The 26,150-nt window shown below is 42.7% G+C and overlaps 2 protein-coding genes and 1 long non-coding RNA gene across 8 annotated transcripts in view; 2 read left to right on the top strand and 1 right to left on the bottom strand.

The window, feature by feature from the left end:
• Positions 1-162: 162 nt before the first annotated feature.
• The window catches only part of MRPL30 (mitochondrial ribosomal protein L30), a 60,297-nt gene continuing 34,309 nt past the window's right edge, over positions 163-26,150 (top strand). For 3 of the 4 annotated variants that reach the window (XR_010115620.1, XR_008650844.2, XM_055242376.2), the window contains exons 1-4: positions 163-649; positions 1,302-1,418; positions 6,578-6,669; positions 9,705-9,741. Coding sequence is in view for 1 of the 4 variants with exons in the window: in XM_055242376.2 (XP_055098351.1) it covers positions 6,644-6,669; positions 9,705-9,741 (63 nt within the window). In the remaining 3 variants the exon portion in view is untranslated. Of the gene's footprint in view, positions 650-1,301; positions 1,419-6,577; positions 6,670-9,704; positions 9,742-14,326; positions 14,471-26,150 lie in introns of those variants that run through there. The other variant, XM_055242379.2, reaches the window with a different exon arrangement.
• LOC129462422 (uncharacterized) lies at positions 4,135-13,803 on the bottom strand. Its single transcript, XR_008650845.2, has 3 exons — positions 13,690-13,803; positions 7,384-7,456; positions 4,135-4,318 (listed from the first exon to the last, which is right to left on the bottom strand). It is a non-coding gene; the product is annotated as an uncharacterized lncRNA (long non-coding RNA).
• On the top strand, positions 14,160-22,515 carry LIPT1 (lipoyltransferase 1). 3 transcript variants are annotated; one of them, XM_055242366.2, is made up of 2 exons: positions 14,160-14,251; positions 21,318-22,515. In XM_055242366.2, the coding sequence occupies exon 2, from the start codon at positions 21,319-21,321 to the stop codon at positions 22,438-22,440; it is 1,122 nt and encodes a 373-aa protein (XP_055098341.1). In that variant the 5' UTR covers positions 14,160-14,251; position 21,318; the 3' UTR covers positions 22,441-22,515. The 3 variants fall into 3 exon arrangements, with proteins under 3 accessions (XP_055098341.1, XP_055098340.1, XP_055098339.1); XM_055242365.2 differs by lacking the exon at positions 14,160-14,251 and adding an exon at positions 14,332-14,470 and having other exon boundaries at positions 21,318-22,502; XM_055242364.2 differs by lacking the exon at positions 14,160-14,251 and adding an exon at positions 15,502-15,643 and having other exon boundaries at positions 21,318-22,502.

Raw genomic sequence — 26,150 nt, 5'->3', positions numbered from 1 at the left:
CGGGGGCGGTTAGCGCCAGCCGGCGCCGCCGTGGCCCCGCCCTCACGCTCTGTACCGGAGTGGGGCTCGTCTTCCACCTCCCTGGCGCCCCAGCTTTGCTTCCGTCCCGCTAACCGCCAGGCCCGGTGCGCACGCGTACCCGGCTCGACCTTCCTTCTCGCGGGGTCTACAAGCCGTGCGCGCGCACATACGCACGGAGCGACGCGTACGTCCACCTGCCTGCCTTACAGGGCACCTAGGAGGGACCCCTTCCTGGCCCATCCGCGCCGCGCAGGCGCACGGCCACGCAGCGCCTAGACGCCCGACCCGAGCGTCCCGTCTCCTAGTAGCCAGCTGCTAGCCCCCTTTTCCACGATTCATTTCTTAATCCCTGCCTGAGGCTGCCGCACCTGGATGGAACGCGCATGCGCAAGGCTGTCTCTCGCAGCCTCGCCTTCCCTCAGCTTGGAACACCTGCTGCGTCGCGGCGGTGGCTTTGTGCCACTTTTCCCAGGGCTTGGGCATCATTCTGGACCCATGTTCTGTGAACCGGTTACTCTCAGAGCTGCTTTCGGGCGCAGCTCCTGCTGCAGCCAGGACCCGTTTCGAGAGAGCCTTCCAGGTCCAGCCCTCCCGCTGCAGCCGGCAGGGAGCAAGCCGGCCTGTCCCGGTGAGCGTGAGCAGCCTGGAGTCAGGGGAGCCTGGGGACCACGGCCTTGGTCAGCTCTGCACGATCAGGGCTGAATCAGGAAGTGGCAGATCTAGCAACAAAGTCCAGATTCCTGACCGATATTCCTTCTCCACATGCCAGTCCTTTTCCAAATCCCCTCACCTTAAAGTGACAAATGAGATTTTCGGTGAAAAAGAATGAGCGCTACATTCTTCTACCAATTTTTTGGAGCCCAGAATGGGAAAAAAGAAAAAAGTCTTCTTAATTTTTCTTTTCTTTTTTTTTTTTTTTTTTTTGAGACGGAGTCTCGCTCTGTCGCCCAGGCTGGAGTGCAGTGGCGCAATCTCGGCTCACTGCAAGCTCCGCCTCCCGGGTTCACGCCATTCTCCTGCCTCAGCCTCTCTGAGTAGCTGGGACTACAGGCGCCCGCCACCACGCCTGGCTAATTTTTTGTATTTTTAGTAGAGACGGGGTTTCACCTGGTCTCGATCTCCTGACCTCGTGATCCGCCCGCCTCGGCCTCCCAAAGTGCTGGGATTACAAGCGTGAGCCACCGCGCCCGGCCAATTTTTCTTAATACTTACCATGTCCCTTCTTAAATAACCCAAGAGCTTCTGGATGATAATGGTGACTTTATCTCCTTTTCCTGCAGATGACATAGACACTAGGTTTTTACAGCAATTCTCTGATGACCTTGATATAGTAGAACGCTGTGTATTTCAAGAGTAAGCTCTCGTTTGAGGAGACTGACAATTCCTGTTTTCGCCAGGTGAGTACTCATTTTTTTCCCCTACAAGGTATCATTGGCAGGGATAAATAACTTTTGTGTTAGAACAAATCTAGTCATAAAAATACATTTAATATAAGCGCCATGTTTTTCCAATCTCTTTTCATCGTGTTATTTACATGGTCCCATATTTTGTCGCATTTATTTTCAGATATCATATACTTTGTAAATATAATTAGATACCAAAAAAAATTAAGTGTCCCTGTTACTTTGGATTAAGAGGTTAGAGGACACAAGGAGCACATATCCTCGGAAATATAATTTTTTAAATGCACAGAATAACAAACTGAGAAGTTATGTTAGAGGGAATAATGTATAATCTCATTTCCTCTTCAGATACTAAGATTATTTTGAATACATTATCTAGCATTATTAAAAACAAACAGGAAAGAATGTTCAAAAGTTAAAATTATCAGTTGGAGTTGAAGACTTCGGGGGTGGGGAGATTATTAATATAGGAAGTAGGAAAGTGCTTCCCTTATAGAAAGAATAAGAAAAGTTTAAGCACTTATGTATGCCACCTAGATGGTACTGAAGATTATTTGGAAAGAATGTAAGGAAATGATCATTTTAAGGCCAAAAGAGGGTGATAATATTTTCCTTTTTTTTCCTATCAAGAACTGTTGACTTTCTCCCGTAACCTGAGAAAAGTAAAAATTTCCTTCCCTCTGTGGAAACCCAAGGAGGAGTGAGTGTCCCACCCTGCCCCAATTAAACCTTTTTTTTTTGAGACGGAGTCTCACTCTGTTGCCCAGGTTGGAGTGCAGTGGCACGATCTCGGCTCACTGCAACCTCTGCCTCCCGGGTTCACTCCATTCTCTTGCCTCAGCCTCCCAAGTAGCTAGGACTACAGGCGCCCGCCACTATGCCTGGCTTTTTTTTTTTTTTTTTTTTTTGTATTTTTAGTAGAGACAGAGTTTCACTGTGTTAGCCAGGATGGTCTTGATCTCCTGACCTCATGGTCTGCCCACCTCAGCCTCCCAAAGTGCTGGGATTACAGGCGTGAGCCTCTGTGCCTGGCCTTTTTTTTTTCTTTTTTTTTTAAGACAGAGTCTCACTCTGTTGCCCCGTACCCAGGCTGGAGTACGTTGGCATGATCTCAGCTCACTGCACCACCTTTCAGGTTGAAGCAGTTCTCCTGCCTTAGCCTCTTGAGCAGCTGGGACCACAGGTATGTGCCACCATACCCAGCTAATTTTTGTATGTTTTTGTAGAGATGCAGTTTCACCATGTTGCCCAAGCTTGTCTTGAACTCCTGGACTCAAGTGATCCACCCACCTCAGCCTCCCAAGTGCTGGGATTATATGCATGAGCCACTGTGCCTGGCCCAGGCTAAGCCTTATATAGTACCCTGTGCTCGCTCTCTCTTGTGACAGACAGCTTCTAAGGTCTCGGTTTTCTAGTCCCTTAATTTTTCCATCATTTCAAAAGCTTCACTACAAAAACCTCTGTTATTACTTTTTTTTGTTTTGTTTTGTTTTCACTGTCCTCTTCCTGATCCCCTCAAAAAAAAATATGGGACTCCAATTCCATATGTGTTAAGCCACTTGATCTTGTTCCACAGCTTACTGATGCTGTGTTCCGTTTGTTTGTTTGTTTGTTTGTTTTTTGAGATGGAGTCTCACTTTGTCTCCCAGGCTGGAGTGCAGTGGCGCCATCTCCGCTCACTGCAAGCTCCGCCTCACGGCTTCACGCCATTCTCCTGCCTCAGCCTCCCGAGTAGCTGGGACTACAAGCGCCTGCCACCATGCCTGGCTAATTTTTTTGTGTTTTTAGTAGAGACGGGGTTTCACTGTGTTAGCCAGGATGATCTCGATCTCCTGACCTCATGATCTGCCCGCCTCAGCCTCCCAAAGTGCTGGGATTACAGGCATGAGCCACCGCGCCCGGCCTGTGTTCCTTTTTTTAAATCAGATAGTTTTCTCCTTATGCTGAGGCCTGAAAATTCCAGGCAATGTCCATTCATAGGGCTTACTTTATTTCCTGTCTCTCAAGGATCACTATCCTGAACTGCCTATTGTCCAATATCTAAAAGCCATTGCTTCATGTGTTTTGTGTTTTGATGCTGAAAGCAGTCTGGGCACGGTGGCTCATGCCTGTAATCCCAGCACTTTGGGAGGCCGAGGCAGTTGGATCACCTGAGGTCGGGAGTTCGAGACCAACCTGACCAACATGGAGAAACTCTGTCTCTACTAAAAATACAAAATTAGTCAGGTGTGGTGGCACATGCCTGTAATCCCAGCTACTCGGAAGGCTGAGGCAGGAGACTTGCTTGAACCCGGGAGGCAGAGGTTGCGGTAAGCCGAGATTGCACCATCGCCCTTCAGCCTGGGGGACAAGAACAAAACTCTGTCTCAAAAAAAAAAAGATGCTGAAAGCATGAGGATAAGTCTGGTCTCTGTTACTCCATCATGACTAGCAGTAGAAGTCTGCCATTCTTCACAGTCCCAGGCCCCATGTCACTAACTATCCTCAAGGGATGTGGTTTGCAATGCAAAAATTGCTTCAGGCTGGGGGAACTATAAGTGCAAAGGTCCTGAAGCAGGAGAAGGTTTGGCATAGAATATACTTGAGGAACACCAATGGGGTGATAGGTCTGGGGTAGAATAAGGGAAAGAGACAGGAGAGAGTGCTTGCTGGTAGAGTTGTTTGCTACGGCTGCTGCAACAATGCAACAATTTACCACACACTTGGTGTCTTTAAGCAACACAAATTTATTATCACACGGTTCTGGAGATTTACAAGTTCAAATTGGGTCTCACTGGGCTAAAATCAAGAAGTCAGGCAGGTCTACATTCCTTCTGGAGGCTCTAGGGGAAATCCCCTTTCTTGCCTTTCCAGCTTCTACTGGCAGCCCATGTTCCTTGGCTTGTGATCCCAGTCTATATTCAACGACAAAAATGGCCAGTCAAGTCCTCCTCACATTGCACCATGGCTAACACATTCTGCCTCCCTCTTTCACTTCTAAAGACTCTTGTGTGGCAGGCGCGGTGACTCACACCTATAATCCCAGCATTTTGGGAGGCCGAGGCAGGTGGATCACTTGAGGTCAGGAGTTCAAGACCAGCCTGGTCAACATGGCAAAACCCTGTCTCTCCCCAAAAATACAAAAATTAACTGGTCGTGGTGGCGGGCACCTGTAATCCCAGCTACTTGGGAGCTGAGGCACGAGAATCACTTGAACCCAGGGGGTGGAGGCTGCAGTCACCCTAGATCATGCCACTGCACTCCAACTTGGGCAACAGAGTGAGACTCTGTCCCAAAAAGAAAAAAAAAAAAAAAAAGACCCTTGTGATTACATTGGTACCACCCAACTAATCCAGGAGAATTTTCCCACCCTCAGAGTCAGCTGATTAGCAACCTTAATTCCCCCTTGCCATGTAACATAACATAGTCACAGCTTCTGGGGATTAGGACAAAGACATCTTTGAAGACTATTATTCTGCCTACCACAGCTGGGGACTAGATATGTGGAGAATTTTTTTCTCTGAGATGGGAAGCAACTAGAGTGTGTTGAGCAAAGGACTGCTGTGATCTCGGTTTTGTTATAAAAGGTTCAAACCAGTCCAGGCATGGTGGCTCACGCCAGTAATCCCAGCACTTTGGGAAGTGGGAGAATTGCTTGAGTACAGGAGTTCTAGACCAGCCTGGGCAACACAGTGACACCCTGTCTCTACAAAAAAATGAATTTAAAAAATTAGCCACATGTGACTGGGTATGGTGGCTCATGCTGTAATCCAAGCACTTTAGGAGGCCGAGGAAGGCAGATCACTTGAGGTCAAGAGTTCGAGACCAGCCTGGCCAACATGGCAAAACACTGTCTCTACTAAAAATACAAAAATTAGCTGGGCGTGGTGGCAGGTGCCTGTAATCCCAGCTACCCAGGAGGCTGAGGCAGGAGAATCATGTGAACCCAGAAAGGCGGAGGTTGCAATTTCTTTGCAACTTGAATTTCTTTGGTTCCGAGTTAAGTTTGAATATCTCTTTGTGTACTCTCATTATCTGTTTGGGATTCCTCAATCTGTGAATTATGTTTTTATATCCTTTGCCCATTTTCCTATCGGGTTTTCTTTTTCCTTGCTAATTTCTAGGTGTTCTCTTTTTATTCCAGCCATTAAATACCATCAGCTTTGGACACAGAAAATATCTCCTTCCAGTCTCTTACCTATCTTTTTGTTTATATTTTTTTCATTGAATAGAAATTCTCAATTATGAGTAATCAGACTCACCTGTTTTCCTCCCTTATTTTTTAAGCTTTTTAGTCTTGTTCAAGAAATCTTTCTTCATTCTCAGGTAACAGATATTTTCTTCTATTGCATTTACAGTTCTGCCATTCACATTTAGGTGTTTAATGCATTTGCACTCCACTTTTTTTCTTTTTGAGACAGAGTCTTGCTCTGTCGCCCAGGCTGGAGTGCAATGGTATGATCTCAGCTCACTGCAACCTCCACCTCCTGGGTTCAAGCGATTCTCCTGCCTTAGCCTCCTGAGTAGCTGGGATTACAGGCACCCGCCACCACACCTGGCTAATGTTTGTATTTTTAGTACAGACAGGGTTTCACCATGTTGGTCAGGCTGGTCTCGAACTCCTGACCTCGTGATCCACCCACCTCAGCCTCCCAAAGGGCTGGGATTACAGGCATGAGCCACCGCGCCCAGCCCACTTCTGTGTTTAAGATCCTGCTCAACTTATGTCCACATAGCGAGCCAATGTTCATGATACTATCATACTAAACTTAGTCTGTTCTATTTCCTTTGTGTTATAGTGCCACCTGTAATATATGTGAAGTTCCTGAAAGACCTAAGTCCAAGTTACAGCTCTGTCATATTCTACTGATTATTTGTTCCTGTACCTGTACAAGGTTATTTTTATTACTTTCAGTTTGTGGCATATCTTTTTGTTTTTTTTAATTTTTTTCTGATAGGGATGAGGTCTCCCTGTGTTGCCCAGGCTGGTCTCAAACTGCTGGACTCAAGAGATCCTTCCACCTTGGCCTCCCAAAGTGCTGGAATTACAGGCATGAGCCATTGTGCCCAGCCATGTAGCATATCTTAATATCTAGTAAAGAAAGCCTCTTTGTTCTTGTTCTCCAGATTGATTTATCTCTTTATGTACCTTTATTCTTACATATATATTACAGATTTCTTCTTGAATGGCAACCTAAATGCCAGTCCAAAGAGGCCCCCAATAGACTTGTTCAGCCTTCATGTCCTCAACTCTGGGGAAGTTAAGGTAAGACTCACAGGGCCAAGTCTACCCTATTGTACTTGGTTCCTCCTCAGTCCTTTTATTAGATTGAAGTTTAATGTGCAAATTGATAATTATATGTTACCATTCTTTTACGTTTGTTGATTTCAAATGCCATGTTTTATAGAGTTTTGTGTTTTTTAAAACCTTTTTTCAATTTTGTATTTTGAAAAAGTTTTAAACCTACAGAAATGTAATAAGAATAATATGTAGAACAACTTTTTAAGCTTTACCTCCTAGATTTAACAGTTGTTAGCATTTTGCATATTTTACTCTCTTTCTGTATCTATGTATCTATCTATCTATCTATCTATCTATCTATCTATCTATCTGTCTGTCTGTTGCTAAACAATTTGAGGGCAAGTTGCAGATATGATTCTTCACCCCTAACTATTTCAGTATGTATTTCCTAAGAACAAAGACATCGACTTATATAACCACAATACAATTATCACATTCATGGCATTTATCACATTGATCCAATATTATTATCTAATATTGTCCCATATCCAAATGTTCCAGTTATCTAAGTAATGATCTTTGTAGTACATTCCATCCCTTTCCCAATTCAAGAGCACTGGTTGCATTTAAAATAATGTATCTTTAGCCTCCTTTAATCTGAAACAGTTCCTCAGCCTCTCTGTGTCTTTCATAACATTGACATTTTTAGGTAGAAGCTATTTGTTTCATAGAAGATACCTGTGTTTGGGTTTATCTGATTGTTTCCTCATGTTTAGATTCAAGTTATGCATTTGACAGGAGTATTTCCTTTCTAAGAAAAAGAGAAACCAAAGAATAGAATAAACTCAATTTTATTGATTTGAAGGCAGTATTAGATATTCCTTTGATGAGGAAGAAAAATTCATCTTCAAGTTCCAAATCTAAAAATCAAGTATACCCATATTTCAGAATTTCATCAGAGATCTTAAAAATTTAGCTAAGTTGTATTTGATTCCCAGAAAGCCAAATATATACTATTTACCTAATTGTTATATTAATATTTGAGTAACTACTATATTTAGGCTACTATAGTAGACCCAGGACTCTGTTTTGTTATAAACAGTGATATTCAGTCACAAGTGTGGATAAACAGGGTTTCAAGATGATTCTTTAGAAATGTTCAGTCAGTAATTAGAGCTTGATGAGTATGAAATTGTAAACAATCAAAGATACCACAGTAGCTAAATATTAAAGACATAATACATTCTAAAAAGTGGGTGAGGCCGAGCGCGGTGGCTCATGCTTATAATCCTAGCACTCTGGGAGCTGAAGTGGGTGGATCACCTGAGGTCAGGAGTTCGAGACCAGCCTGGTCAACATGGCAAAACCCCGTCTCTACTAAAAATACAAACATTAGAGTTTCTGTTTGGGATGACTAAAAGTTCTGGAGATGGATGACCATGATGTTTGCACAAAAATGTAAATGTACTCAATGTCATTGAATTGTACATTTAGAAGTGTTTAAAATGGTAAATGTTATATATATTTTACCATAATAAATAAAAATAGACTGGAAAAAATAAAAATAAAAATACAAACATTAGCTGGGCCTGGTGGCAGGTGCCTGTAATCCCAGCTACTCAGGAGGCTGAGGCAAGAAAATCACTTTAACCTGCCGGGTGGAGGTCCAGTGAGCTGAGATCGCACCACTTCACTCCAGCCTGGGTGAAAGGGCAAAACTCCATCTCAAAAAAAAAAAAAAAAAAAAAAAAATGGGTGAGGGCTTTCGTTCGAAACTGTGGAATCTGCTCCAGATCTCAGGTTGTTACTACAGCATCTTGGGTAGATCACTCTTCTCCAGTAATCCCTGGGCTTTCTCAAAACTTTTCTGTACAGGAAGCCTGTCCCTTCTGCCATCCTGGTCAACTCTGCCTACCAAATTCCTGCCCATCTTTGAAAGCACAACCCTAACCTAGGCTCCCCTCCTTTGGGAAACTTCCCAAGGCCTCCCTCCATGCTACATGATCATCTCTTTTTTTTTTTTTTTTTTTTTTTTTGAGGCGGAGTCTCGCTCTGTCACCCAGGCTGGAGTGCAGTGGCACGATCTCGGCTCACTGCAACCTCAGCCTCCTGGGTTCACACCATTCTCCTGCCTCAGCCTCCCGAGTAGCTGGGACTACAGGTGCCCGCCACCACGCCCAGCTAATTTTTGGTATTTTTCATACAGATGGGGTTTCACCGTGTTAGCCAGGATGGTCTCGATCTCCTGACCTTGTGATCCGCCCGCCTCAGCCTCCCAAAGTGCTGGGATTACAGGCGTGAGCCACCGCGCTCGGCCGATCATCTGTTTACAGACTAGGCATCCTTAATCACAAGTATCTTTTTTTTTTTTTTTTTTTTTTGAGACAGAGTCTCACTCTTGTCGCCCAGGCTGGAGTGCAGTGGCACGATCTTGGCTCACTGCAACCTCCGTCTTCCGGGTTCAAGCTATTCTCTTGCCTCAGCCTCCTGAATAGCTGGAATTACAGGTGCACGCCACCACACCCAGCTAATTTTTGTATTTTTAGCAGAGATGGGGTTTCACCATGTTGGCCAGGCTGGTCTCTAAATCCTAACCTCTGGTGATCTGCCTGCCTCGGCCTCCCAAAGTGCTGGGATTACAGGCGTGGGCCACCGCACCCAGCCAATTACAAGTATCTTTATAGGACATCTTTATTTTTTGCAGAAAATAAAGTAGTAGCAGAGTACTTGGCCTTCAGTAGTTATTTCTTTAGCCCATTAGTAATGAATTAAGAGGTTTCGCTAGCAAGAATGAAGGAAAGGATTAAGAGAAGCTCTACTATTTTCTGAAAGGTGATAAAACATATACAAAGATAAATTCCTTTTTAAAAAGACTTTCAAAGAAATCTTTAGAACCTGCAAACCCTCCCACAAAGAAAATGTAAACACTGAAAGGTGGGAGGCAATTTTACTTTATATTTCTAGTATCACCACAGCATTTCATTCAAACAAATATTGCCATGAAGTTAGGGAAATTCCTGCTGCATTTACTTGTTATTTATTTATTTTTTTTTTTTCAGTAATCAAGTTGAAGAAACGCTTCCACTACTTAAAAAGGTACCTGCAAATTACTTTCATATTTGTTCAGCTATCCTAATGGGATTTTCACTTAGTAAATCTGCTACTCAGGTATCTGCTATGCATATGGATTCAAAAGTGGATGATCACTTAATACGAGGGACTGAAAAAAGCAGGCTGGAACCAGTGACTCAGTTATTTCAAAACACCAAGAAAATAAGATTAGAAGACACAAATCAAGAAAACTTTACAAGGATTGAAGGGACTGGCACAGGATCTCTTTCTGAGAAAGTCTTGGGTTCAGTGGTATATGTCAAAGAAAGTGATGGACTAGAAATGACGGATGTGGAATGAAGAAATTTGTACGTATTACCAAAGAAACCAAAAAATGCCTTTGACTAACAGGGGGTGTTGAAAGAGAACTTAACCTTATTAGGAAACCCTGACAAAATGACGGAAGACTATTGCTTTATTTTGCACTTTTTGTGAATCATCTTACACTGCATTTTTTTACGATGCTTATTCAAAAGCCAGTTGCTTTAGGGTGAAAAAGCCTTCCAAAATTCAAAGCAGATTTCTCTGGTATTATATCCTTCTTAAAAACCAGAGTTTTTAAGTAACAGTATTTGAATGGCACCAAAACATTTTCATTTTAATGTATTTCTTTAATGTGGTTGAAAAAAGTGTCCAAGCAGCCGGGCGTGGTGGCTCACGCCTGTAATCCCAGCACTTTGGGAGGCCGAGGCGCGTCGATCACCTGAGGTCAGGAGTTCGCGACCAGCCTGGCCAATATGGTGAAACCCCATCTCTACTAAAAATGTAAAAAATTAGCCAAGCGTGGTGGTGGGCACCTGTAATCCCAGCTACTTGGGAGGCTGAGGCAGGGGAATCGCTTGAACCCTGGAGGCAGAGGCTGCAGTAAGCTGAGATCATGCCATTGTACTCCAGCCTGGGCAACAAGAGCAAAACTCCGTCTCAAAAAAAAAAAAAAAAATGTCCAAGCAATGTGACATCAGTATTTCACACTATTTCTGGTGTACCAGTTTTGTATGTTACATTTCCATTTTGGGATTCTGCTTTAGGATACTTTACTTTCTTACATTTTGCATTTTTGTTCTGTAAAAGATCACTGCCGATAAACTGCAAAAGACCAATAAATTGCATATCTTCAGAAGGATTTCACATTTTAAATTATGCCTTTAAAACTGCTTTTTCCCCCCACATAGAATCCATTTTAGAGTTAGAAAAGTGTTCTTTCCAAGTGTTAATAGTTTGTCTTGCAGATGGTACCATTTTATGTCACCAATATTCAATATGAGAAAAACAACCTGGTGTTTAAAAACCTTGTTTTGTATATCAGTTATGAAAATATCTGGCAGTTGGAAATCTCTTTAATATTCATTTTAAAAGAGGAAAGGGCATCTTTTCCGGGGGGGAGTGGGGAAGCTATAGTTTATTAATCAGAAAAATACTAAACAAATGTGTTTGTAGGGAATACTGAGAGTGAAAACCAATTGTTGAGTGGGACATAAGCCAAAAAGACAATGCTTTTTATTATTTACAGAACATAATTCTTTAGAAGAGAAAAAAATACATAAATCATTCATTTGTTCACCTAGCCTGGCACTGTGCTTGGTGCTGGAGATACAGTAGTGAATAAAATAGCCAGTGCCTTGTAGAGTTTTGTGCCTGTCTACTAGGAAAGACAGGACATTATACAGTAATTATATAAGATGCAAATTGTGATATGCCATGAAGAAATGTATAGCATTCAGAGAGACATAACACAAGACATACCACATAAAGCTGATTTTTTTTTTAAGATGGTCTCACTCTGTTGCCCAGGCTGGAGTGCGGTGGAGCGATCATAGCTCGCTGCGGTGTCGAATTCCCGTTCTTAAGCGATCTGCCTGCCTCAGCCTCCTAGTAGCTAGGATTACAGGCATGTGCCACCATACCCAGCATGTTTTTGTATTTTTTTAGAGACAGAGTCTCACAATGTTACCCAGACTAGTCTCAAACTCCTGGCCTCAGGTGATCCTCCCACTGGGCCATAAACTTGATTTTAACGGTGGGAAATGGGAAAGCGTATCTCAGGACATTTTTGAAAGCAAGTTTATTAAGAAAGTAAACAACAGAATGGCTACTCCATAGACAGAGCAGCCTCTGAGGACATTTATAGCTTTTGCAGTGACATGGTTGTCTAAGTGAATGATGATGATGGTCATAAAAGTGGAGACAAGGGGATAGAGTCCCGGTGAAGTTTGACAGGATGGTTTGGAAGTGGAAAGTGAGGAAGAAGAAAGGCCTTCTGGCAAAAAAGGCTAGATGCATGCAGGATCCCTGGGGAAAAAGAGTGAGTTCAGGAGCATGGTTTTTAGACTTACCAGGTTTACAAGGCCGTTGTATCTATGGAACTAAAAAATATAAATGTTGAATTTGTATACAGAAATGGTACTTAAAGCCATAGAATGAATGAAATTGCTTAAGGAGAATGTAGTGTGAGATAAAGATCTGAGGAACTCCAACATTTAGGGCTGACTAGAGCAGGGTAGCTGGCAAAGGGGACTGTGGAGTTGGCAGTGAGGCTGGAGGAAAACCTGGCAAAAGGGACTGAGGAGTTGACAGGGTAATGTCAAAGTTGTCCACAGGAATCTCCAGGTTGAGGTAGTCAAATGAACAGTTAGATGAAGACTGAAAAGTCCACTGGATCTAGCAATATGAATGTCACCTGTGACCTTAGCAAAAGCACTTTTGCCGGAATAATGGGGAAAAAGCCACTTTGGAGTACGTTGAAACAGTGAATGGGAAGTGACAAAGTAGACACTGGATGTATAGCAGTTTTTTCAAGAAGCTTGGCTCAGAAGGGTAGCAGACAGGATGACAAGTGGAAAAAGAAGTGAGGTCACTGGAGGATTGTTAAAGAGTACAGCATGTTTGAGTGTCACTTGAAAGGTTCCAGTGGAGAAGCTGAAGAAGTAGGTAAAGGTAAGAATAACCAAGAAACAGAAGTCCTGGAGCAGGGAGGAGGGAATGGGATTCTTTAAAACCTCTTCATCAAGAAACTAGGGGGAAAAAAACCCCAAAACTGTACCATCTCAGATGGTACAGAGAAAGGGAATTTAGAAGGAAGTAATATAAGCAAACAGCAACAATATTCTGTGACTGTTTTTAATAATAACTAGGAAAATTCCTAGTGCAGTTAACTCTGAACAAAATTCATTCCCACCTGCATACTACAAGATAGACTTACTCAGAGTGACCTTGGTAAACGGTGTGATCATAAAGAAAAGAGGTGTCATTATGTCTTCATTGTAGCTTTATATGAAGCCCTGGTCATTTACCGTATCAGCATCAGCAAACTGATTCTTACTCCAAGAGGCAAGTCTCAGTGGTTTCTATTTTAACTGAAGGAGAGATTAATTTCTGTGCAAGATTGAAAAAGGTGACCACAAATTCTTTGGGCTTCTCTCATCAAGAGGTGAAGTCCATTACCCCACGCCTTAACTCTGGGCCGGCTTTGTTGTTGTTTTGGCCAATAGAATATGGCTGAGGCACTGCTTCCAAGATTAGGCCTGAATTGTAGATGCCCTACCAGCCAGGCAGCACCTGCCAGAGCATGAATAAGGCTATCTTGGACCGCCCAGCGTAGCCAACCCGTGCTGAATGAAGCCACATGAATATGCCCAGGAGAAACTAGCAGAGGAATCACCCACCTTGCCCACGTTACAGATATAAACCACTGTTTGAGGCAGTTTGTTATGCAGCAAAACTTAGCCGAAACTATTAGCTTGCTACCTTGACTGCTGGTGTAATTTCCCATCTCATGGAGCCACAGTTTTCTTGCCAACTGCAATGAGTTGGCAAATGGGAATGATCACTAGCCTCAGTGTGTTTTCTGATCCACTCCATCCTGTATTATCATCTGCGAATACCGTTTTTCCTTTAAATGCAATGTGTCTTTCAAAACTGACTTGAATTTCTCACCTTTCGAGTTACCTGCCATTTGGACTCACTTATTTGGAGGAGATATGTAAAGACCCAGCGTAATGCCTGTATGCTCAGTAAAAAGTATTTGCTGGTACTCCTTCCTGTCCGTCACGTGATCTGACCGCTCTGGGCTTCTGGGGGCTCCCCCTAAACTCGCTCCACGAAATGCCCCCTCCAACCTGGCACACCCGCTCTCCTACCTTCGCCCAGGGGTGGCCGTTATCTCTGTGCTGTCACGCGGGGAAGTCCCATCTGAACTGGGGCCTTATGACCTTCGGTACTTTTATTCGAACCTAGCCTGCGTCTCTGCCTCGAATCTGGTTCCCGCCCTGAAGGACCCTTACTTAGCACCCCTGCGGGCTGCCAGGACCCCACGGCCCCGCAGGCGGAGAGGCTAGGCGCGATTCCTGCGCGCCCCTCCTTCTCTGGTGCTTCAGGGGGCCGGCTCTCAGGGGGCGGGGCAGCGTCGAGCGCAAGGCCTGCCGGTTGCTCGGGGTCGTACGACGCACTTTTCCACCTCGAGCCCTCGCGAGGCGGTGGGTACGACAGGAAGCCGCAGGTGGGTGAAGCGGAAGCGCTTCTAATCGGGATGTTGCGGGCCGTAGCGCGTGGGCGGCCGTGGGGCCCTGGGCTCGCGCGGGGTCTCTGGCTGTGGGCCAGGTACCTGCGGGTCGACTCCACCGGTGCTGAAGGCTCCTGTGTGCACACTTTCCCCTCAGCACTTGGGACGACCTAATTTCACTGTTAGGAACGGTTGATCCCGAACATAGGAGGGAGGGTAAGTATCGTAAAACATGTTGGACGCTAGCTGTGTGCACGCCCCCTGGGAGCCAAAAGGGCGAAGTAAAACATGCACACGACCGTAATGAGATTCTGAGTAAGTTGTATATTATTAGAGAGGAGGCAAAATAATAGGGTCTTGGCAAGTTCTTATGAAGAAGCTGCGCCTGCCTAGAAAGATAGATGGGATTGTGCTGTTTTCGCTTTCAGTTCAGTGATGGGGAGGCGTGTTTGGCAGTGCAGAGGTAGCGAAGTGTCCCAAGAACATGGAAGGTAAGGAAGTCTTCCGAGGAAAGACTTTATAAAATTAGTCATTAGCGGATGAGAGTAGAAAGACTCAAAGTGATTTTGAAGGAACAAAATTTAACCAGACCTTCAAAGGCTTGACACTGTCCCAACGACTGTGAAATATCCTGAAATACCGCCCATTACTCAGTCGGGGTCTGATCCGCTACTGGAGCTTAGAATAAAAAAAGAGGGGCGCACCTGTGCCAGATGAATCCACGCCTTCTCTAGGGGAGAGAGGGTATCCCGGCTTAAGAGCAGGGGCTCTCCTGAGTTAAGGAAGTGTCTTCCCCGGAGCCCATTCCGTCAGACATTCATATCATGTAATTCAGTCCTTTTGTTCTGATTATGTATTCACCAAGCAAACTTAAGAGTTGGCTTGTCAGTAGTGCTACAGTGAATAATTGCACAGGCTCATCTGAATATCTGATTGATGGTCTATAGTTCTCTTTGTAAATCAATAAGCTGGCAGGGATTTTTGGACATACCTTTGTTTTCACTTTTTCTCTGTGTGATTTTTTTCTCATCTTTCGGGGTTCAATTGAAATGTCACATCCTCACTGAGGTCTGTTTATTGGTTTATGTATTCAGGTGCTGGTAGAACAGCTTCTTGCATCTTTTCTTACATGACGCCTTTTTAATGAGGCTTAGCCTAACAACCCTATTTAGAATTGCAATGTAAGTTTTCTCACATACACACTTACAATCCTCCCTTTATCAGCTCTACATTTTTTTTTTAAATAGACCGAATCTCGCTCTGTTGCCCATCCTTGAGTGCAGTGGTGCCGTCTCGGCCCGCTGAAACCTCCACCTCCTGGGTTCAAGCAATTCTCCTGCCTCAGCCTCCCAAGTAGCTGAGATTACAGGCGTCCGCCACCATGCCCAGGTAATTTTTGTATTTTTGGTAAAGACGGGGTTTCACCATGTTGGCCAGGCTGGTCTCAAACTCCTGACCTCAGGTGATCTGTCCACCACGGCCTCCCAAAGTGCTGGGATTACAGGTGTGAGCCACCTCGCCGGCCATCTACTTTTTTTAATAGCCCTCCTTATCACCTTTATTCATTTGACTCACTGATGAATCCCAAGTACTAAGAACAATGTCTGTCATGTAATTGATGAGAACTTTGTTGAATTAATACCTTTGTTGTGTTTTATTCACACTGTATATACAATACCTGGATGAATAGAGATATTTTGAGCACTATTAGAATACATTCATTGGCTCAATACATTAATTGGGTCAATTCTGGAACCCTAACAAGATCACATTTTTGACCAAAGTCAGTATCTTGGACTATAGTTAATTTATCAAGGTAAATGCCACTTTGATGTGTCTTGGTTAGGAATCCTTGTTCACTTGAGGGAATACATGGTATATGATAGGAACAGTAAGCACAGAATAGAGATGGGAAAGGGAGAACCCTGTCATAACAGTTAACATTTCATATTTGCCAAACATGAATGGCTTATGCATATTAACAGATTTAATTCTCTCAACCATTTTATGACGTCTGAAGCCATTGAAGCAGCTAGAGGTTAAAACACTTCCCTAAAGTCATTAGTTAGTAAGTGGCAGAGCCAGGATTAAAAATTTAAGTCCTTAACTACTTTGCCATCCTGCCACACTCTGCACATGCAGACAAGAGTAAGAGCCTTAATCTTAGGAAAAGATATTTCACAAGATCTTTGACAATCTCCATATCCACAGACACCATCCAGCTTATTAGTGTCCACCACTCCTATTTATTTCTTTCTCCTTTAAGGCTGCCCCCTACCTGAACTCTGGATCCCAATACCATCACTTTCTCAAGGACCTCCTTTCTCCAGTGTTGCCCTCTCTTGACTTCCCTACCAGCATCTAAACATGCTCAGATCTGTTGCATCTTAAATCGTCTCCTAACTCCACATTCCTTTCTACCTACTGCCCTGGCTTTTCCACTTCACAACTAGAATACCCTCATTGTATCCACCTTGGGCCTCCTATTTACTCAGTACATCTGATTCTTACCAGATAACCTTCTTGATACTGTTTAATAGATCCTTTTCAACCCTCATCTTATTTGCCCAATCTTTGGCATTTGGCACTGTTAACCATCTTGTCTCCTTGAAGCTTCCATAATAGCATATTTAAAATTTTTCTGCCTTCTATCCTCAGCTTCCTTTGGGAGCTCTCCCTCCTTCTGTATGTCCGTTAAATGTTGCTGCTCTTCAGGCTTATGTCAAAGGCCCTTAAATCTTCTCACTGAACCACCTTCCTATGGCCTCAGTTACCATCCTTTGAGCTCTGTGCCGTTGGCCGCTAGTTCAACACAGTCAAAATGAACCAATTATCTTAACCCCATACTTCCTCTTCCTATAAAATCTGTCCGAGGAAATTTCACCTCTTTGCCATGCCAGAAATCAAGGCATAATATTAATAAAATAGTTAACACATATTGTGTACTTTGTTCAATGCCAGGCACTCTTCTAACCACTTTATATGTATTAGTTCATCAGACTCAGCCTGATATTATGAGATGAGTCCTGTCATTATCCACATATTAGATAACAAATTTGAGGCATAGAAAAGTAATCTGCCTTAGGTCATTCAACTGATAAAGGATAGAGTTGGGATTTGAATGAGGGCAGTCTGGTTTGAGCTTGTAATCATTATATCATAAAGGACATGATGCTTGGCTTCTCTTTCTGTCACCCTAATTCAACCTATTACCAAGTATTGTACATTCTCCATGCTTAAATCTCTAGGCGGTGTCTCTGAAGTATAAATCCAAAGCCCTCATGCCTGTAATCCCAGCGCTTTGGGAGGCCAAGGCAGGAGGACTGCTTGAGCCCAGGAGTTTGAGACCAGCCTGGACAACAAAGTGAGACTTAATCTCTACAAAAAAAAAAAAAAATAGCCAGGCGTGGTGGCACATGCTGGCTAAGAGGGGAGGACTGCTTGAGCCCAGGAGGTCGGGGCTGCAGTGAGCATTGATCACACCACTGCACTCCAGCTTGGGCAATAAAGTTCAAGCATTTCACTTCGATTTAAGGCTCTTTATAATCTAATGTCTACTTCTCTTGCCTTCTTATTAACTCCCCATTCTTGTATTCCTAAGAACCAGCCAGCAGAATTAAATTATTTGCATGGGTCCTGTCTCCTTTTCCACTAAGCTGTTGCACATTGTTAGAATTCTTTTCTTTATCCCTTTTATGTCTCAGCTTCAATGTCACATCCACTAATTAGAGCATTAGATGGCCCTCTACTGTACTTAACACCTATCACAGCATTTAGGACACTGTATTTTAATTATTGCCTTACTTGTTTTTTAGTATCTCCCACTAGATTGTGGAGGTACTTGTTTCTTGAAGGCAAGGACAGGTTCACTTTTTTTTTTTTTTTTTTTTAAACGGAGTCTTGCTCTGTCGCCCAGGCTGGAGTGCAGTGGCACGATCTCGGCTCACTGCAAGCTCCGCCTCCTGGGTTCACACCATTCTCCTGCCTCAGTCTCCAGAGTCGCTGGGACTACAGGCACCTGCCACCATGCCCGGCTAATTTTTTGTGTTTTTAGTAGAGATGGGGTTTCACCGTGTTAGCCAGGATGGTCTCGATATCCTGACCTCGTGATCCGCCTGCCTTGGCCTCCCAAAATGCTGGGATTACAGGCATGAGCCACTGCACCCAGCTAGTTCACCTTCTTAACGTCACTTATATCCATCCCCTTCTCTCTCTCTGCGTCTCTCCTACCGTACTTTAGGCCCTCATTATCTCTAGCGTGGACAACTGCCTTAGTCCATTAACTGTTCTCCCTGTCCCTAGTCCATCCTTTATTTAATCCATACTCAACACTGCAGAGGCAGATTTGTATAATGGCTGAGTTAACACTTCCTGCTTAAAACTTCAGTGGATCTTAGCTGCCTTTTAAAAAGTCCAAATATTTTGGTTCATTACATGAATTTATCTCCTCCCATTTTCTATCTCCTTATTACCTTGTACCTAGTAGGCACTCCATAAATATTTGTTGAATGAATATGGTACTGAATCGAAGTCAGTCAAGCAGAACCAAGAACAAAGAGGTTAACCAAAGTAATGCAGTCTCGGTTGCAAGGCTTCCTAGGACAGTATAGCCATAGGCTTCAGTGGAACTGGAAGACTAGTAGTGTAACTCTTTCTCTTAGGAGGGAATCCCCAAAACATACCTTACTATTAGATGACTCTTTGTCTTTGCATATGCCTGGAATATGCTCCTCGACCTGGCAAACTATCAGATTTGGTGACTCAGTTCAAGTATTCTTTCCTCTGTTAAACCTCTCCACACCTTTCTAGACAGAATGTAAACTGATTCAACTTTTTGTAGGTTAGTTTATAAACTATAACAAGAGTGATGAAAATATGAGGACTCTCTTTAATCTAGAATTGTACTTCTAAGATATTACTTAACTAAATAATTTGGGGCCAGGTGTAGTGGCCCACGCCAATAATCCCAGCACTTTGGGAGGCTGAGGTAGGAGGATCACTCAAGCCCAGGAGTTCAAGATCAACCTAGGCAATATAGGGAGACCCCCATCTCTACAAAAAATTTAAATATTAGCCAGACATGGTGGCGCATACCTGTAGTCCCAGCTGCTTCAGAGGCTGAGGTGTGGAGATTGCTTGAGCCCGGGAGGTCGAGGCTGCAGTGAGACAGTTACAGAGTGACACCCTGTCTTAAAAAAAAAAAAAAGCCTAGCTACCTAGTTATGAACTTTATTTCTTTATTTAGAACCAAACTCTTAACCTCAAGTTATACACTTTAATAATCCATTCTATTCCCAGTTCTTCAACCTGAAGGAAAATTATATTCTAAGAAATAGAATTGGAATAGAATGACTTAAGACCATAAGTAATCAAAATACTTCATTTTCATAGCTAGTATTTTCAACCTTTTGCCGCCTAATATTTCATTAGCAATGGTAACATGAATAATTTGGAAAGCATCCAAACATAATGAATTTATTCTTAGCCTTTGTATATAAACCTGCATACTCCCAGTTGCCTCTCTCTCTGACCTCAAGGGTTCATCCTAAGTTAATATTGATCTAAATGAAAGTTAGGCTGCTAGTAAATCATATATCCCAAAGTCAAATAGGAATTATTTTTAAAGTGTCATAAAGACATAATGAAAGCTTTCCACAGAAATGTTCATGCACACATTGTTGATAACCAGAAAAACTAGAAGCCACCTGAAATTACAGACTAAGAGACTGAGTAAACTTGTTAACAATGAAATATTAAACAGTCATTAAAGCTGATGCAAAATAGATTTAACGGGCCGGCGCGGTGGTTCACGCCTGTAATCCCAGCACTTTGGGAGGCTGAGGCAGGCAGATCACCTGAGGTCAGGAGTTCAAGACCAGCATGGCCAACATGGTGAAACCGCATCTCTACTAAAAATACAAAATTTAGCCAGGCATGGTGGCAGGCGCCTGTTATCCCAGCTGAGGCAGGAGAATCGCCTGAACCTGGGAGGCGGAGGTTGCAGTGAGCCAAGATCATGCCACAGCATTCCAGCCTGGGTGACAGGGTGACACTCCATCTCAAAAAAAAAAAAAAAAAAAAAAAAAAAATATATATATATATATATATATAGATAGATAGATTGAATGTTGAATGAAATAATAGTATGTTTACACTTTGGGGGAGGGAAATGTGTGTGCGTATACATGCTTAGAAATAAAATGGGTTTACACCAAAATGTTAATTGTGATTAGGACTATCAATGCTTTTATTTTCTTCTTCTTGCTTATATGTATTTTCTCATTTTTCTTGATGAAACTTTGTTACTTGTGAATTCAACATAATTTGGCTCTAAGATATATTATAGGTAATGTGGCTGAGTGTGGTGACTCATGCCTGTAATCCCAGCACTTGGGAGGCCAAGGCGGGAGGATCACTTAAGCCCAGGAGTTTGAGACCAGCCTGGGCAACATGGTGAAATCCTGTCTGTAAGAGAAAAAAAATAAAAAGATATATTACATAATGTATTTGCAGCAGACTTACTGTTTGAAAACTGTGAAATTATTTCAACTGAAATTATTTGAAATTTGTCTTCATTTATTTCTTTTGAATACTCAGTTATAGCATTGTTAAAGACTAATTGTAAAGCTAAAAGCCAAAAGCAGCTGGCCGCGGTGGCTCACGCCTGTAATCCCAGCACTTTGGGAGGCCGAGGCGGGCGGATCACGAGGTCAGGAGATCAAGACCATGGTGAAACCCCGTCTCTACTAAAAATACAAAAAATTAGCTGGGCGCAGTGGCGGGCGCCTGTAGTTCCAGCTACTCGGGAGGCTGAGGCGGGAGAATGGCGTGAACCCAGGAGGCGGAGCTTGCAGTGAGCCGAGATTGCGCCACTGCACTCCAGCCTGGGCGGCAGAGCGAGACTCCGTCTCAAAAAATAAATAAATAAATAAAAGCCAAAAGCAACTGCACTGGATACTTAGAGGTAAGTTTGGATTAAATAACCGATAATTGATAGTTAGAAAATAGAATGTAATGTTCCTTTTTTTGATGAATTAATTTGTTTGTCTTCCATTTTTAAAAGCATGCTGATCCCATTTTCAGTGAAGAATTGCTTCCAGTTACTTTGTAACTGCCAGGTCCCAGCAGCTGGCTTTAAAAAAACAGTAAAAAATGGGCTCATTTTACAGTCAATTTCCAATGATGTCTATCAAAATCTGGCTGTGGAAGACTGGATCCATGACCATATGAATCTAGAAGGCAAACCAATTCTATTCTTTTGGCGGAATTCTCCCTCTATTGTAATTGGTAGGCATCAAAATCCTTGGCAGGAATGTAACCTGAATCTAATGAGAGAAGAAGGTATAAAACTGGCTCGGAGAAGAAGCGGAGGAGGAACAGTCTACCATGATATGGGTAATATCAATTTGACTTTCTTTACAACCAAAAAAAAGTATGATAGAATGGAAAATCTGAAATTAATTGTAAGAGCTCTGAATGCTGTCCAACCCCAGCTGGATGTGCAGGCTACCAAAAGATTTGACCTTCTACTTGATGGACAGTTTAAAATCTCAGGAACAGCTTCTAAGATCGGCCGGACTACTGCGTATCACCATTGCACTTTATTATGTAGTACTGATGGGGCGTTCTTGTCTTCTTTGCTAAAGAGCCCTTACCAAGGGATCAGGAGCAATGCCACTGCTAGCATACCTTCCTTAGTGAAAAATCTTCTGGAAAAGGATCCCACTCTGACCTGTGAAGTACTAATGAATGCTGTCGCTACAGAGTATGCTGCTTATCATCAAATTGATAATCACATTCACCTAATAAACCCAACGGATGAGACACTGTTTCCTGGAATAAATAGCAAAGCCAAAGAACTGCAAACTTGGGAGTGGATATATGGCAAAACTCCAAAGTTTAGTATAAATACTTCCTTTCGTGTGTTATATGAACAGTCATACTTGGAAATTAAAGTATTCATAGACATAAAGAATGGAAGAATTGAAACTTGTAATATTGAAGCACCTGATCATTGGTTGCCATTGGAAATACGTGACAAATTAAATTCAAGTCTTATTGGCAGTAAGTTTTGCCCAACTGAAACTACCATGCTAACAAATATATTACTTAGAACATGTCCACAAGACCACAAACTACACAGTAAATGGAATATTCTCTGTGAAAAAATTAAGGGAATAATGTGATTCCAAGTAAATGTCTTAATACAGTTTCAATTAGAAAATAAAATCTCATACTTGCACATTGTATGTCAAAAAAACCTAGTCTCTTTTAGTAACTTCAAAAAAAAAAAAAACCTAGTCTCTTTCAGTAACTTCTCCCCATCTGAAATTATTTATCACCTATCCCTATCTGTGTATTTCTTCTGACCTCTAGGATCCTCTTTCTTCTCTTTCTTCCTTCATTGATTTTATTTTATTTATTTCATTTGTTTATTTTGAGACAGAGACTCACTCTGTCACCCAGGCTGGGGTGCGTGGTACGATCTTGGCCCACTGCAACCTTTACCTCCTGAGTTCAAGTGATTGTCATGCCTCAGTCTCCCAAGTAGTGGGACTGCAGGCTTGTGACACCATGCCCAGCTAATTTTTTCTATTTTTAGTAGGGACGGGGTTTCACTATGTTGGCCAGGCTGGTCTTGAACTCCTGGCCTCAAGTGATCCGCCGGCCTCAGCCTCTCAAAGTGCTGGGATTATGGGCGTGAGCCACCATGCGCTGTCTGTTCGTTGATTTTAATACCTGGCACATATTTATATTTCAGCTGCTGCTGCTTTTACTCTCTTGGGACTATATATAATATTGGACACTCTGACCTCAGACTTAGTTCTCTGTTTTTCTTACCTCTCAGAGATATAACCCAGATTTCTTGCCATCTCTCCTCATATCTCAAACTCTAAAATTCTCCCTTTTAGTTATATTTTCTTATCTTTCTACTCTCCCACTAAAAATCAAGGCTGTTGCACTTTTCTAAGCTCTTAATGCTTCCCTAATCTCTCCTTGCACCATTTCCCTTCTATACCAGCCTGAAATTTACTCTATGCTTTACTTTCTTACCAGTATTCTCATTTGCTTCTCTCCTTTGACCTTCTATCATAGCCACTTTTTAATTTTAGTCTAAACAATTGATTTTCTACTCTTTTTGGCAGGTGATGCTGGGGGGAAAGATCATGTAATCATTGACAATTAGCCCAATTTGATATTTATAATTTTCAACTTATGTGTCTTTCTGCTGGTGTCAGATTTAATTCATCTCTGGTTGAGTTCCCCTCATTCTTGAGGGGAATGTTTCCACTCTTCTCAAGCTCAGAATTCCACTACGCTTACCTTGTCACAAACCTTGATTCATAATTTGGTGAGGGTTGAGGCCTTCAGAAATGAGTCCCTCCAGCCCCCATGCCCCCCCTCCTCTCCTCTCCCCTCCCTGTCTATTCTTTCAAGACAGGATCTTACCCTCGCCCAGGCTGGAGTGCAGTGGCATGCTCATAGGTCACTACAGCCTTGAACTCCTGGGCTCAAGTGATCCTCTTGCCTCAGGTTCTGGAGTAGCTGGAACTACAGGTGCTCAACACCATGCCCAGCTCCCTCTTTTTTATGAGTTATTTTATTTTAATATATCTCAGTAGTTAAAGGCCCCATCCTTTTTTTATTTTTAGGAAGAGCAGGCACGGACACAGGGTTTTGCCTACAATTGATTATCTCAGAGTGGGAGTGGGGTGAGTGATTTTATTTTTCAAGGTGTTCTTGGGACAAACATGATTGGCAGTTTAGCAGGTTTAATGGGCAGGTCCTTTTGTTATTTAAAAGCAATATTAAATACCAAGTAAACACAACTTTGAAGAGATTACTCATGAGCATATCGCACGTGTTGCCACCTGTGAAAATTTTTTGAGAAAGGTTAAAAATCCTGATGTGATGTGTTTTGGTGCAGTAATACCATGTTTCTCTAGAGAGATATCGTCAGGCAAAGGGTGTTAAGGGCTTCGAGTTCCAAATTGGAAATTTGGCCAAGTAACCCCTGAAACAGATGGACTCAAGGTATGTTTTGCAGTGGTTTCCCCAGAACTTTCTGAATGTTTGCATATGGGGATGAGAGAGGAGTCAAAATGGCATATATGTGTATATATATATATAGTCTTATTTTTTTGAGACAGAGTCTCATTCTGTCACCTAGGCTGGAGTACAGAGGTATGATCTCAGCTCACTGCAACCACTGCCTCGTGGGTTCAAGTGATCCTCTCGTCTCAGCCTCCCAAGTAGCTGGGACTACAGTCTTGCACCACCACACCTGGCTAATTTTTGTATTTTGAGTGCAGACAGGTTTCACTATTTTGGCCAGGCTGTTCTTGAACCCCTGACCTCAGGTGATCTGCCTGCCTTAGCCTCCCAGAGTCCTGAGATTACAGGTGTGAGCCACTGCACCTGGCCTCTACTCCTAGATTTCTTATTTGAGATTGGATGGATGGGAGTGTACATGGGGAGTAGGGGAGTGTATATCAAAACTTTGGTTGGGGTGTATTATATTTGAAATGTTTGTGTGCTTCTGAGATGTCATATAGGCAGTTGAATAAGAACTCCAAGGAGAAGTCTTGGCTTAATTTATAAATTTGAGGGCTGACTGCATATAAATAGTATTTTAAGTCATGAGAATTAATAATTTTGGACTTTTATAATTCATCTAAAGTTTACATTTTAAACTATTAAATATTCAGCATCTGAGTCCCCTTATATGTTTGGGGACTTCTCCACCTGGTAGGAGGTAGAGCCTACTTCCTTCTATGGAAACAAAAGTTTACTATACTCTTTCCTGGCCTTCCTTGAAGCACAGGCGTGGGCACATGACTTAAGCTGTGCCAATCAGATGCAACTGCTCCATACTTTGAATTAGACACTAGTGATGCAGAACATCTGGAATGATGAGAACCCTTCTCTGGAAGTAGCAACAGGGGCCTGAATTTCTGGGGTAATGAAGGCAGTGAGGCTGGCAGTGACAGTTTCCATGCCAGTGATGTCTGTGATGTAGGCTACTGCATCCAGCCCTTGCATCAGTGTCAGCAGGGGTGTCATCTGATTAGTTCTGGGTAGTGATTCTAGATGTGATTCTTCACTCCAAAACCTCTATGTCTCAGTCTATAGCTCAACTACCTACTATTCTTATAATAAACCCCTTTTTTGTTATATCAGGTAGGAGCAGTTTTTGTTGCTTTTTGCTAAGAACACTTACCATGTAATCACTTAGGGAAAGAGTGTGAATTAAAAAAAAAAAAAAGAGGTTACTACCTGGTACCTAGCTTGGGAGAACTTCAGTATTTAAAATGTAAGAAGAATGGAGGAAAAAAGTATGTTTCATGGAAGTTGAGTTTCAAGAAGGGAGTAGGCAACTGGGTCAAATGCTTCTGAAAGGTCACATAATATGAGAGTTTAAAAGTGCCCATTGAATATGGTGGTATAGAGATCACTGTTGACCTTAGCAAAAACGATTTCAGTGGAGTAATTGGGGCAGTAGCCAGACTGAAGTGAGTTGAAGTGAACAGGTAGTGAGGAAATAAGAAGAAAAAAAAAAAAAAACCATACAGAGAACACTCTTTTAACAAGTTTTTCATGAAGAACAAAAAAATAGGGTGGCATCTGGCTCGAGATGTGTGTACTAACGGGAATGATGCAGTACAGCAGGAGAGATTGCTCTAAGGCCCAAGTCCTTGTGGAGGCCAAAGGAAGTCAGGTCAAGGTCACTGCCAAAAATCTGGCCATCATCCTTATATACTAGGAATACTGACTCTAATTTTATAAATTTGATCTCTCATTTTTTAAACTTAGTTTATGTTTCCTTTTACTCAAGTTTTGTATATTTACATGACCAAGTCTTTTGCTCTTAACAGTTCTGGGGCTTTCTGTTACA

Source organism: Symphalangus syndactylus, chromosome 14, assembly GCF_028878055.3.
Source record: "Symphalangus syndactylus isolate Jambi chromosome 14, NHGRI_mSymSyn1-v2.1_pri, whole genome shotgun sequence".
NCBI classification, from domain to species: Eukaryota; Metazoa; Chordata; class Mammalia; order Primates; family Hylobatidae; genus Symphalangus; species Symphalangus syndactylus.
This window is presented reverse-complemented; position numbering and strand designations above follow the sequence as displayed.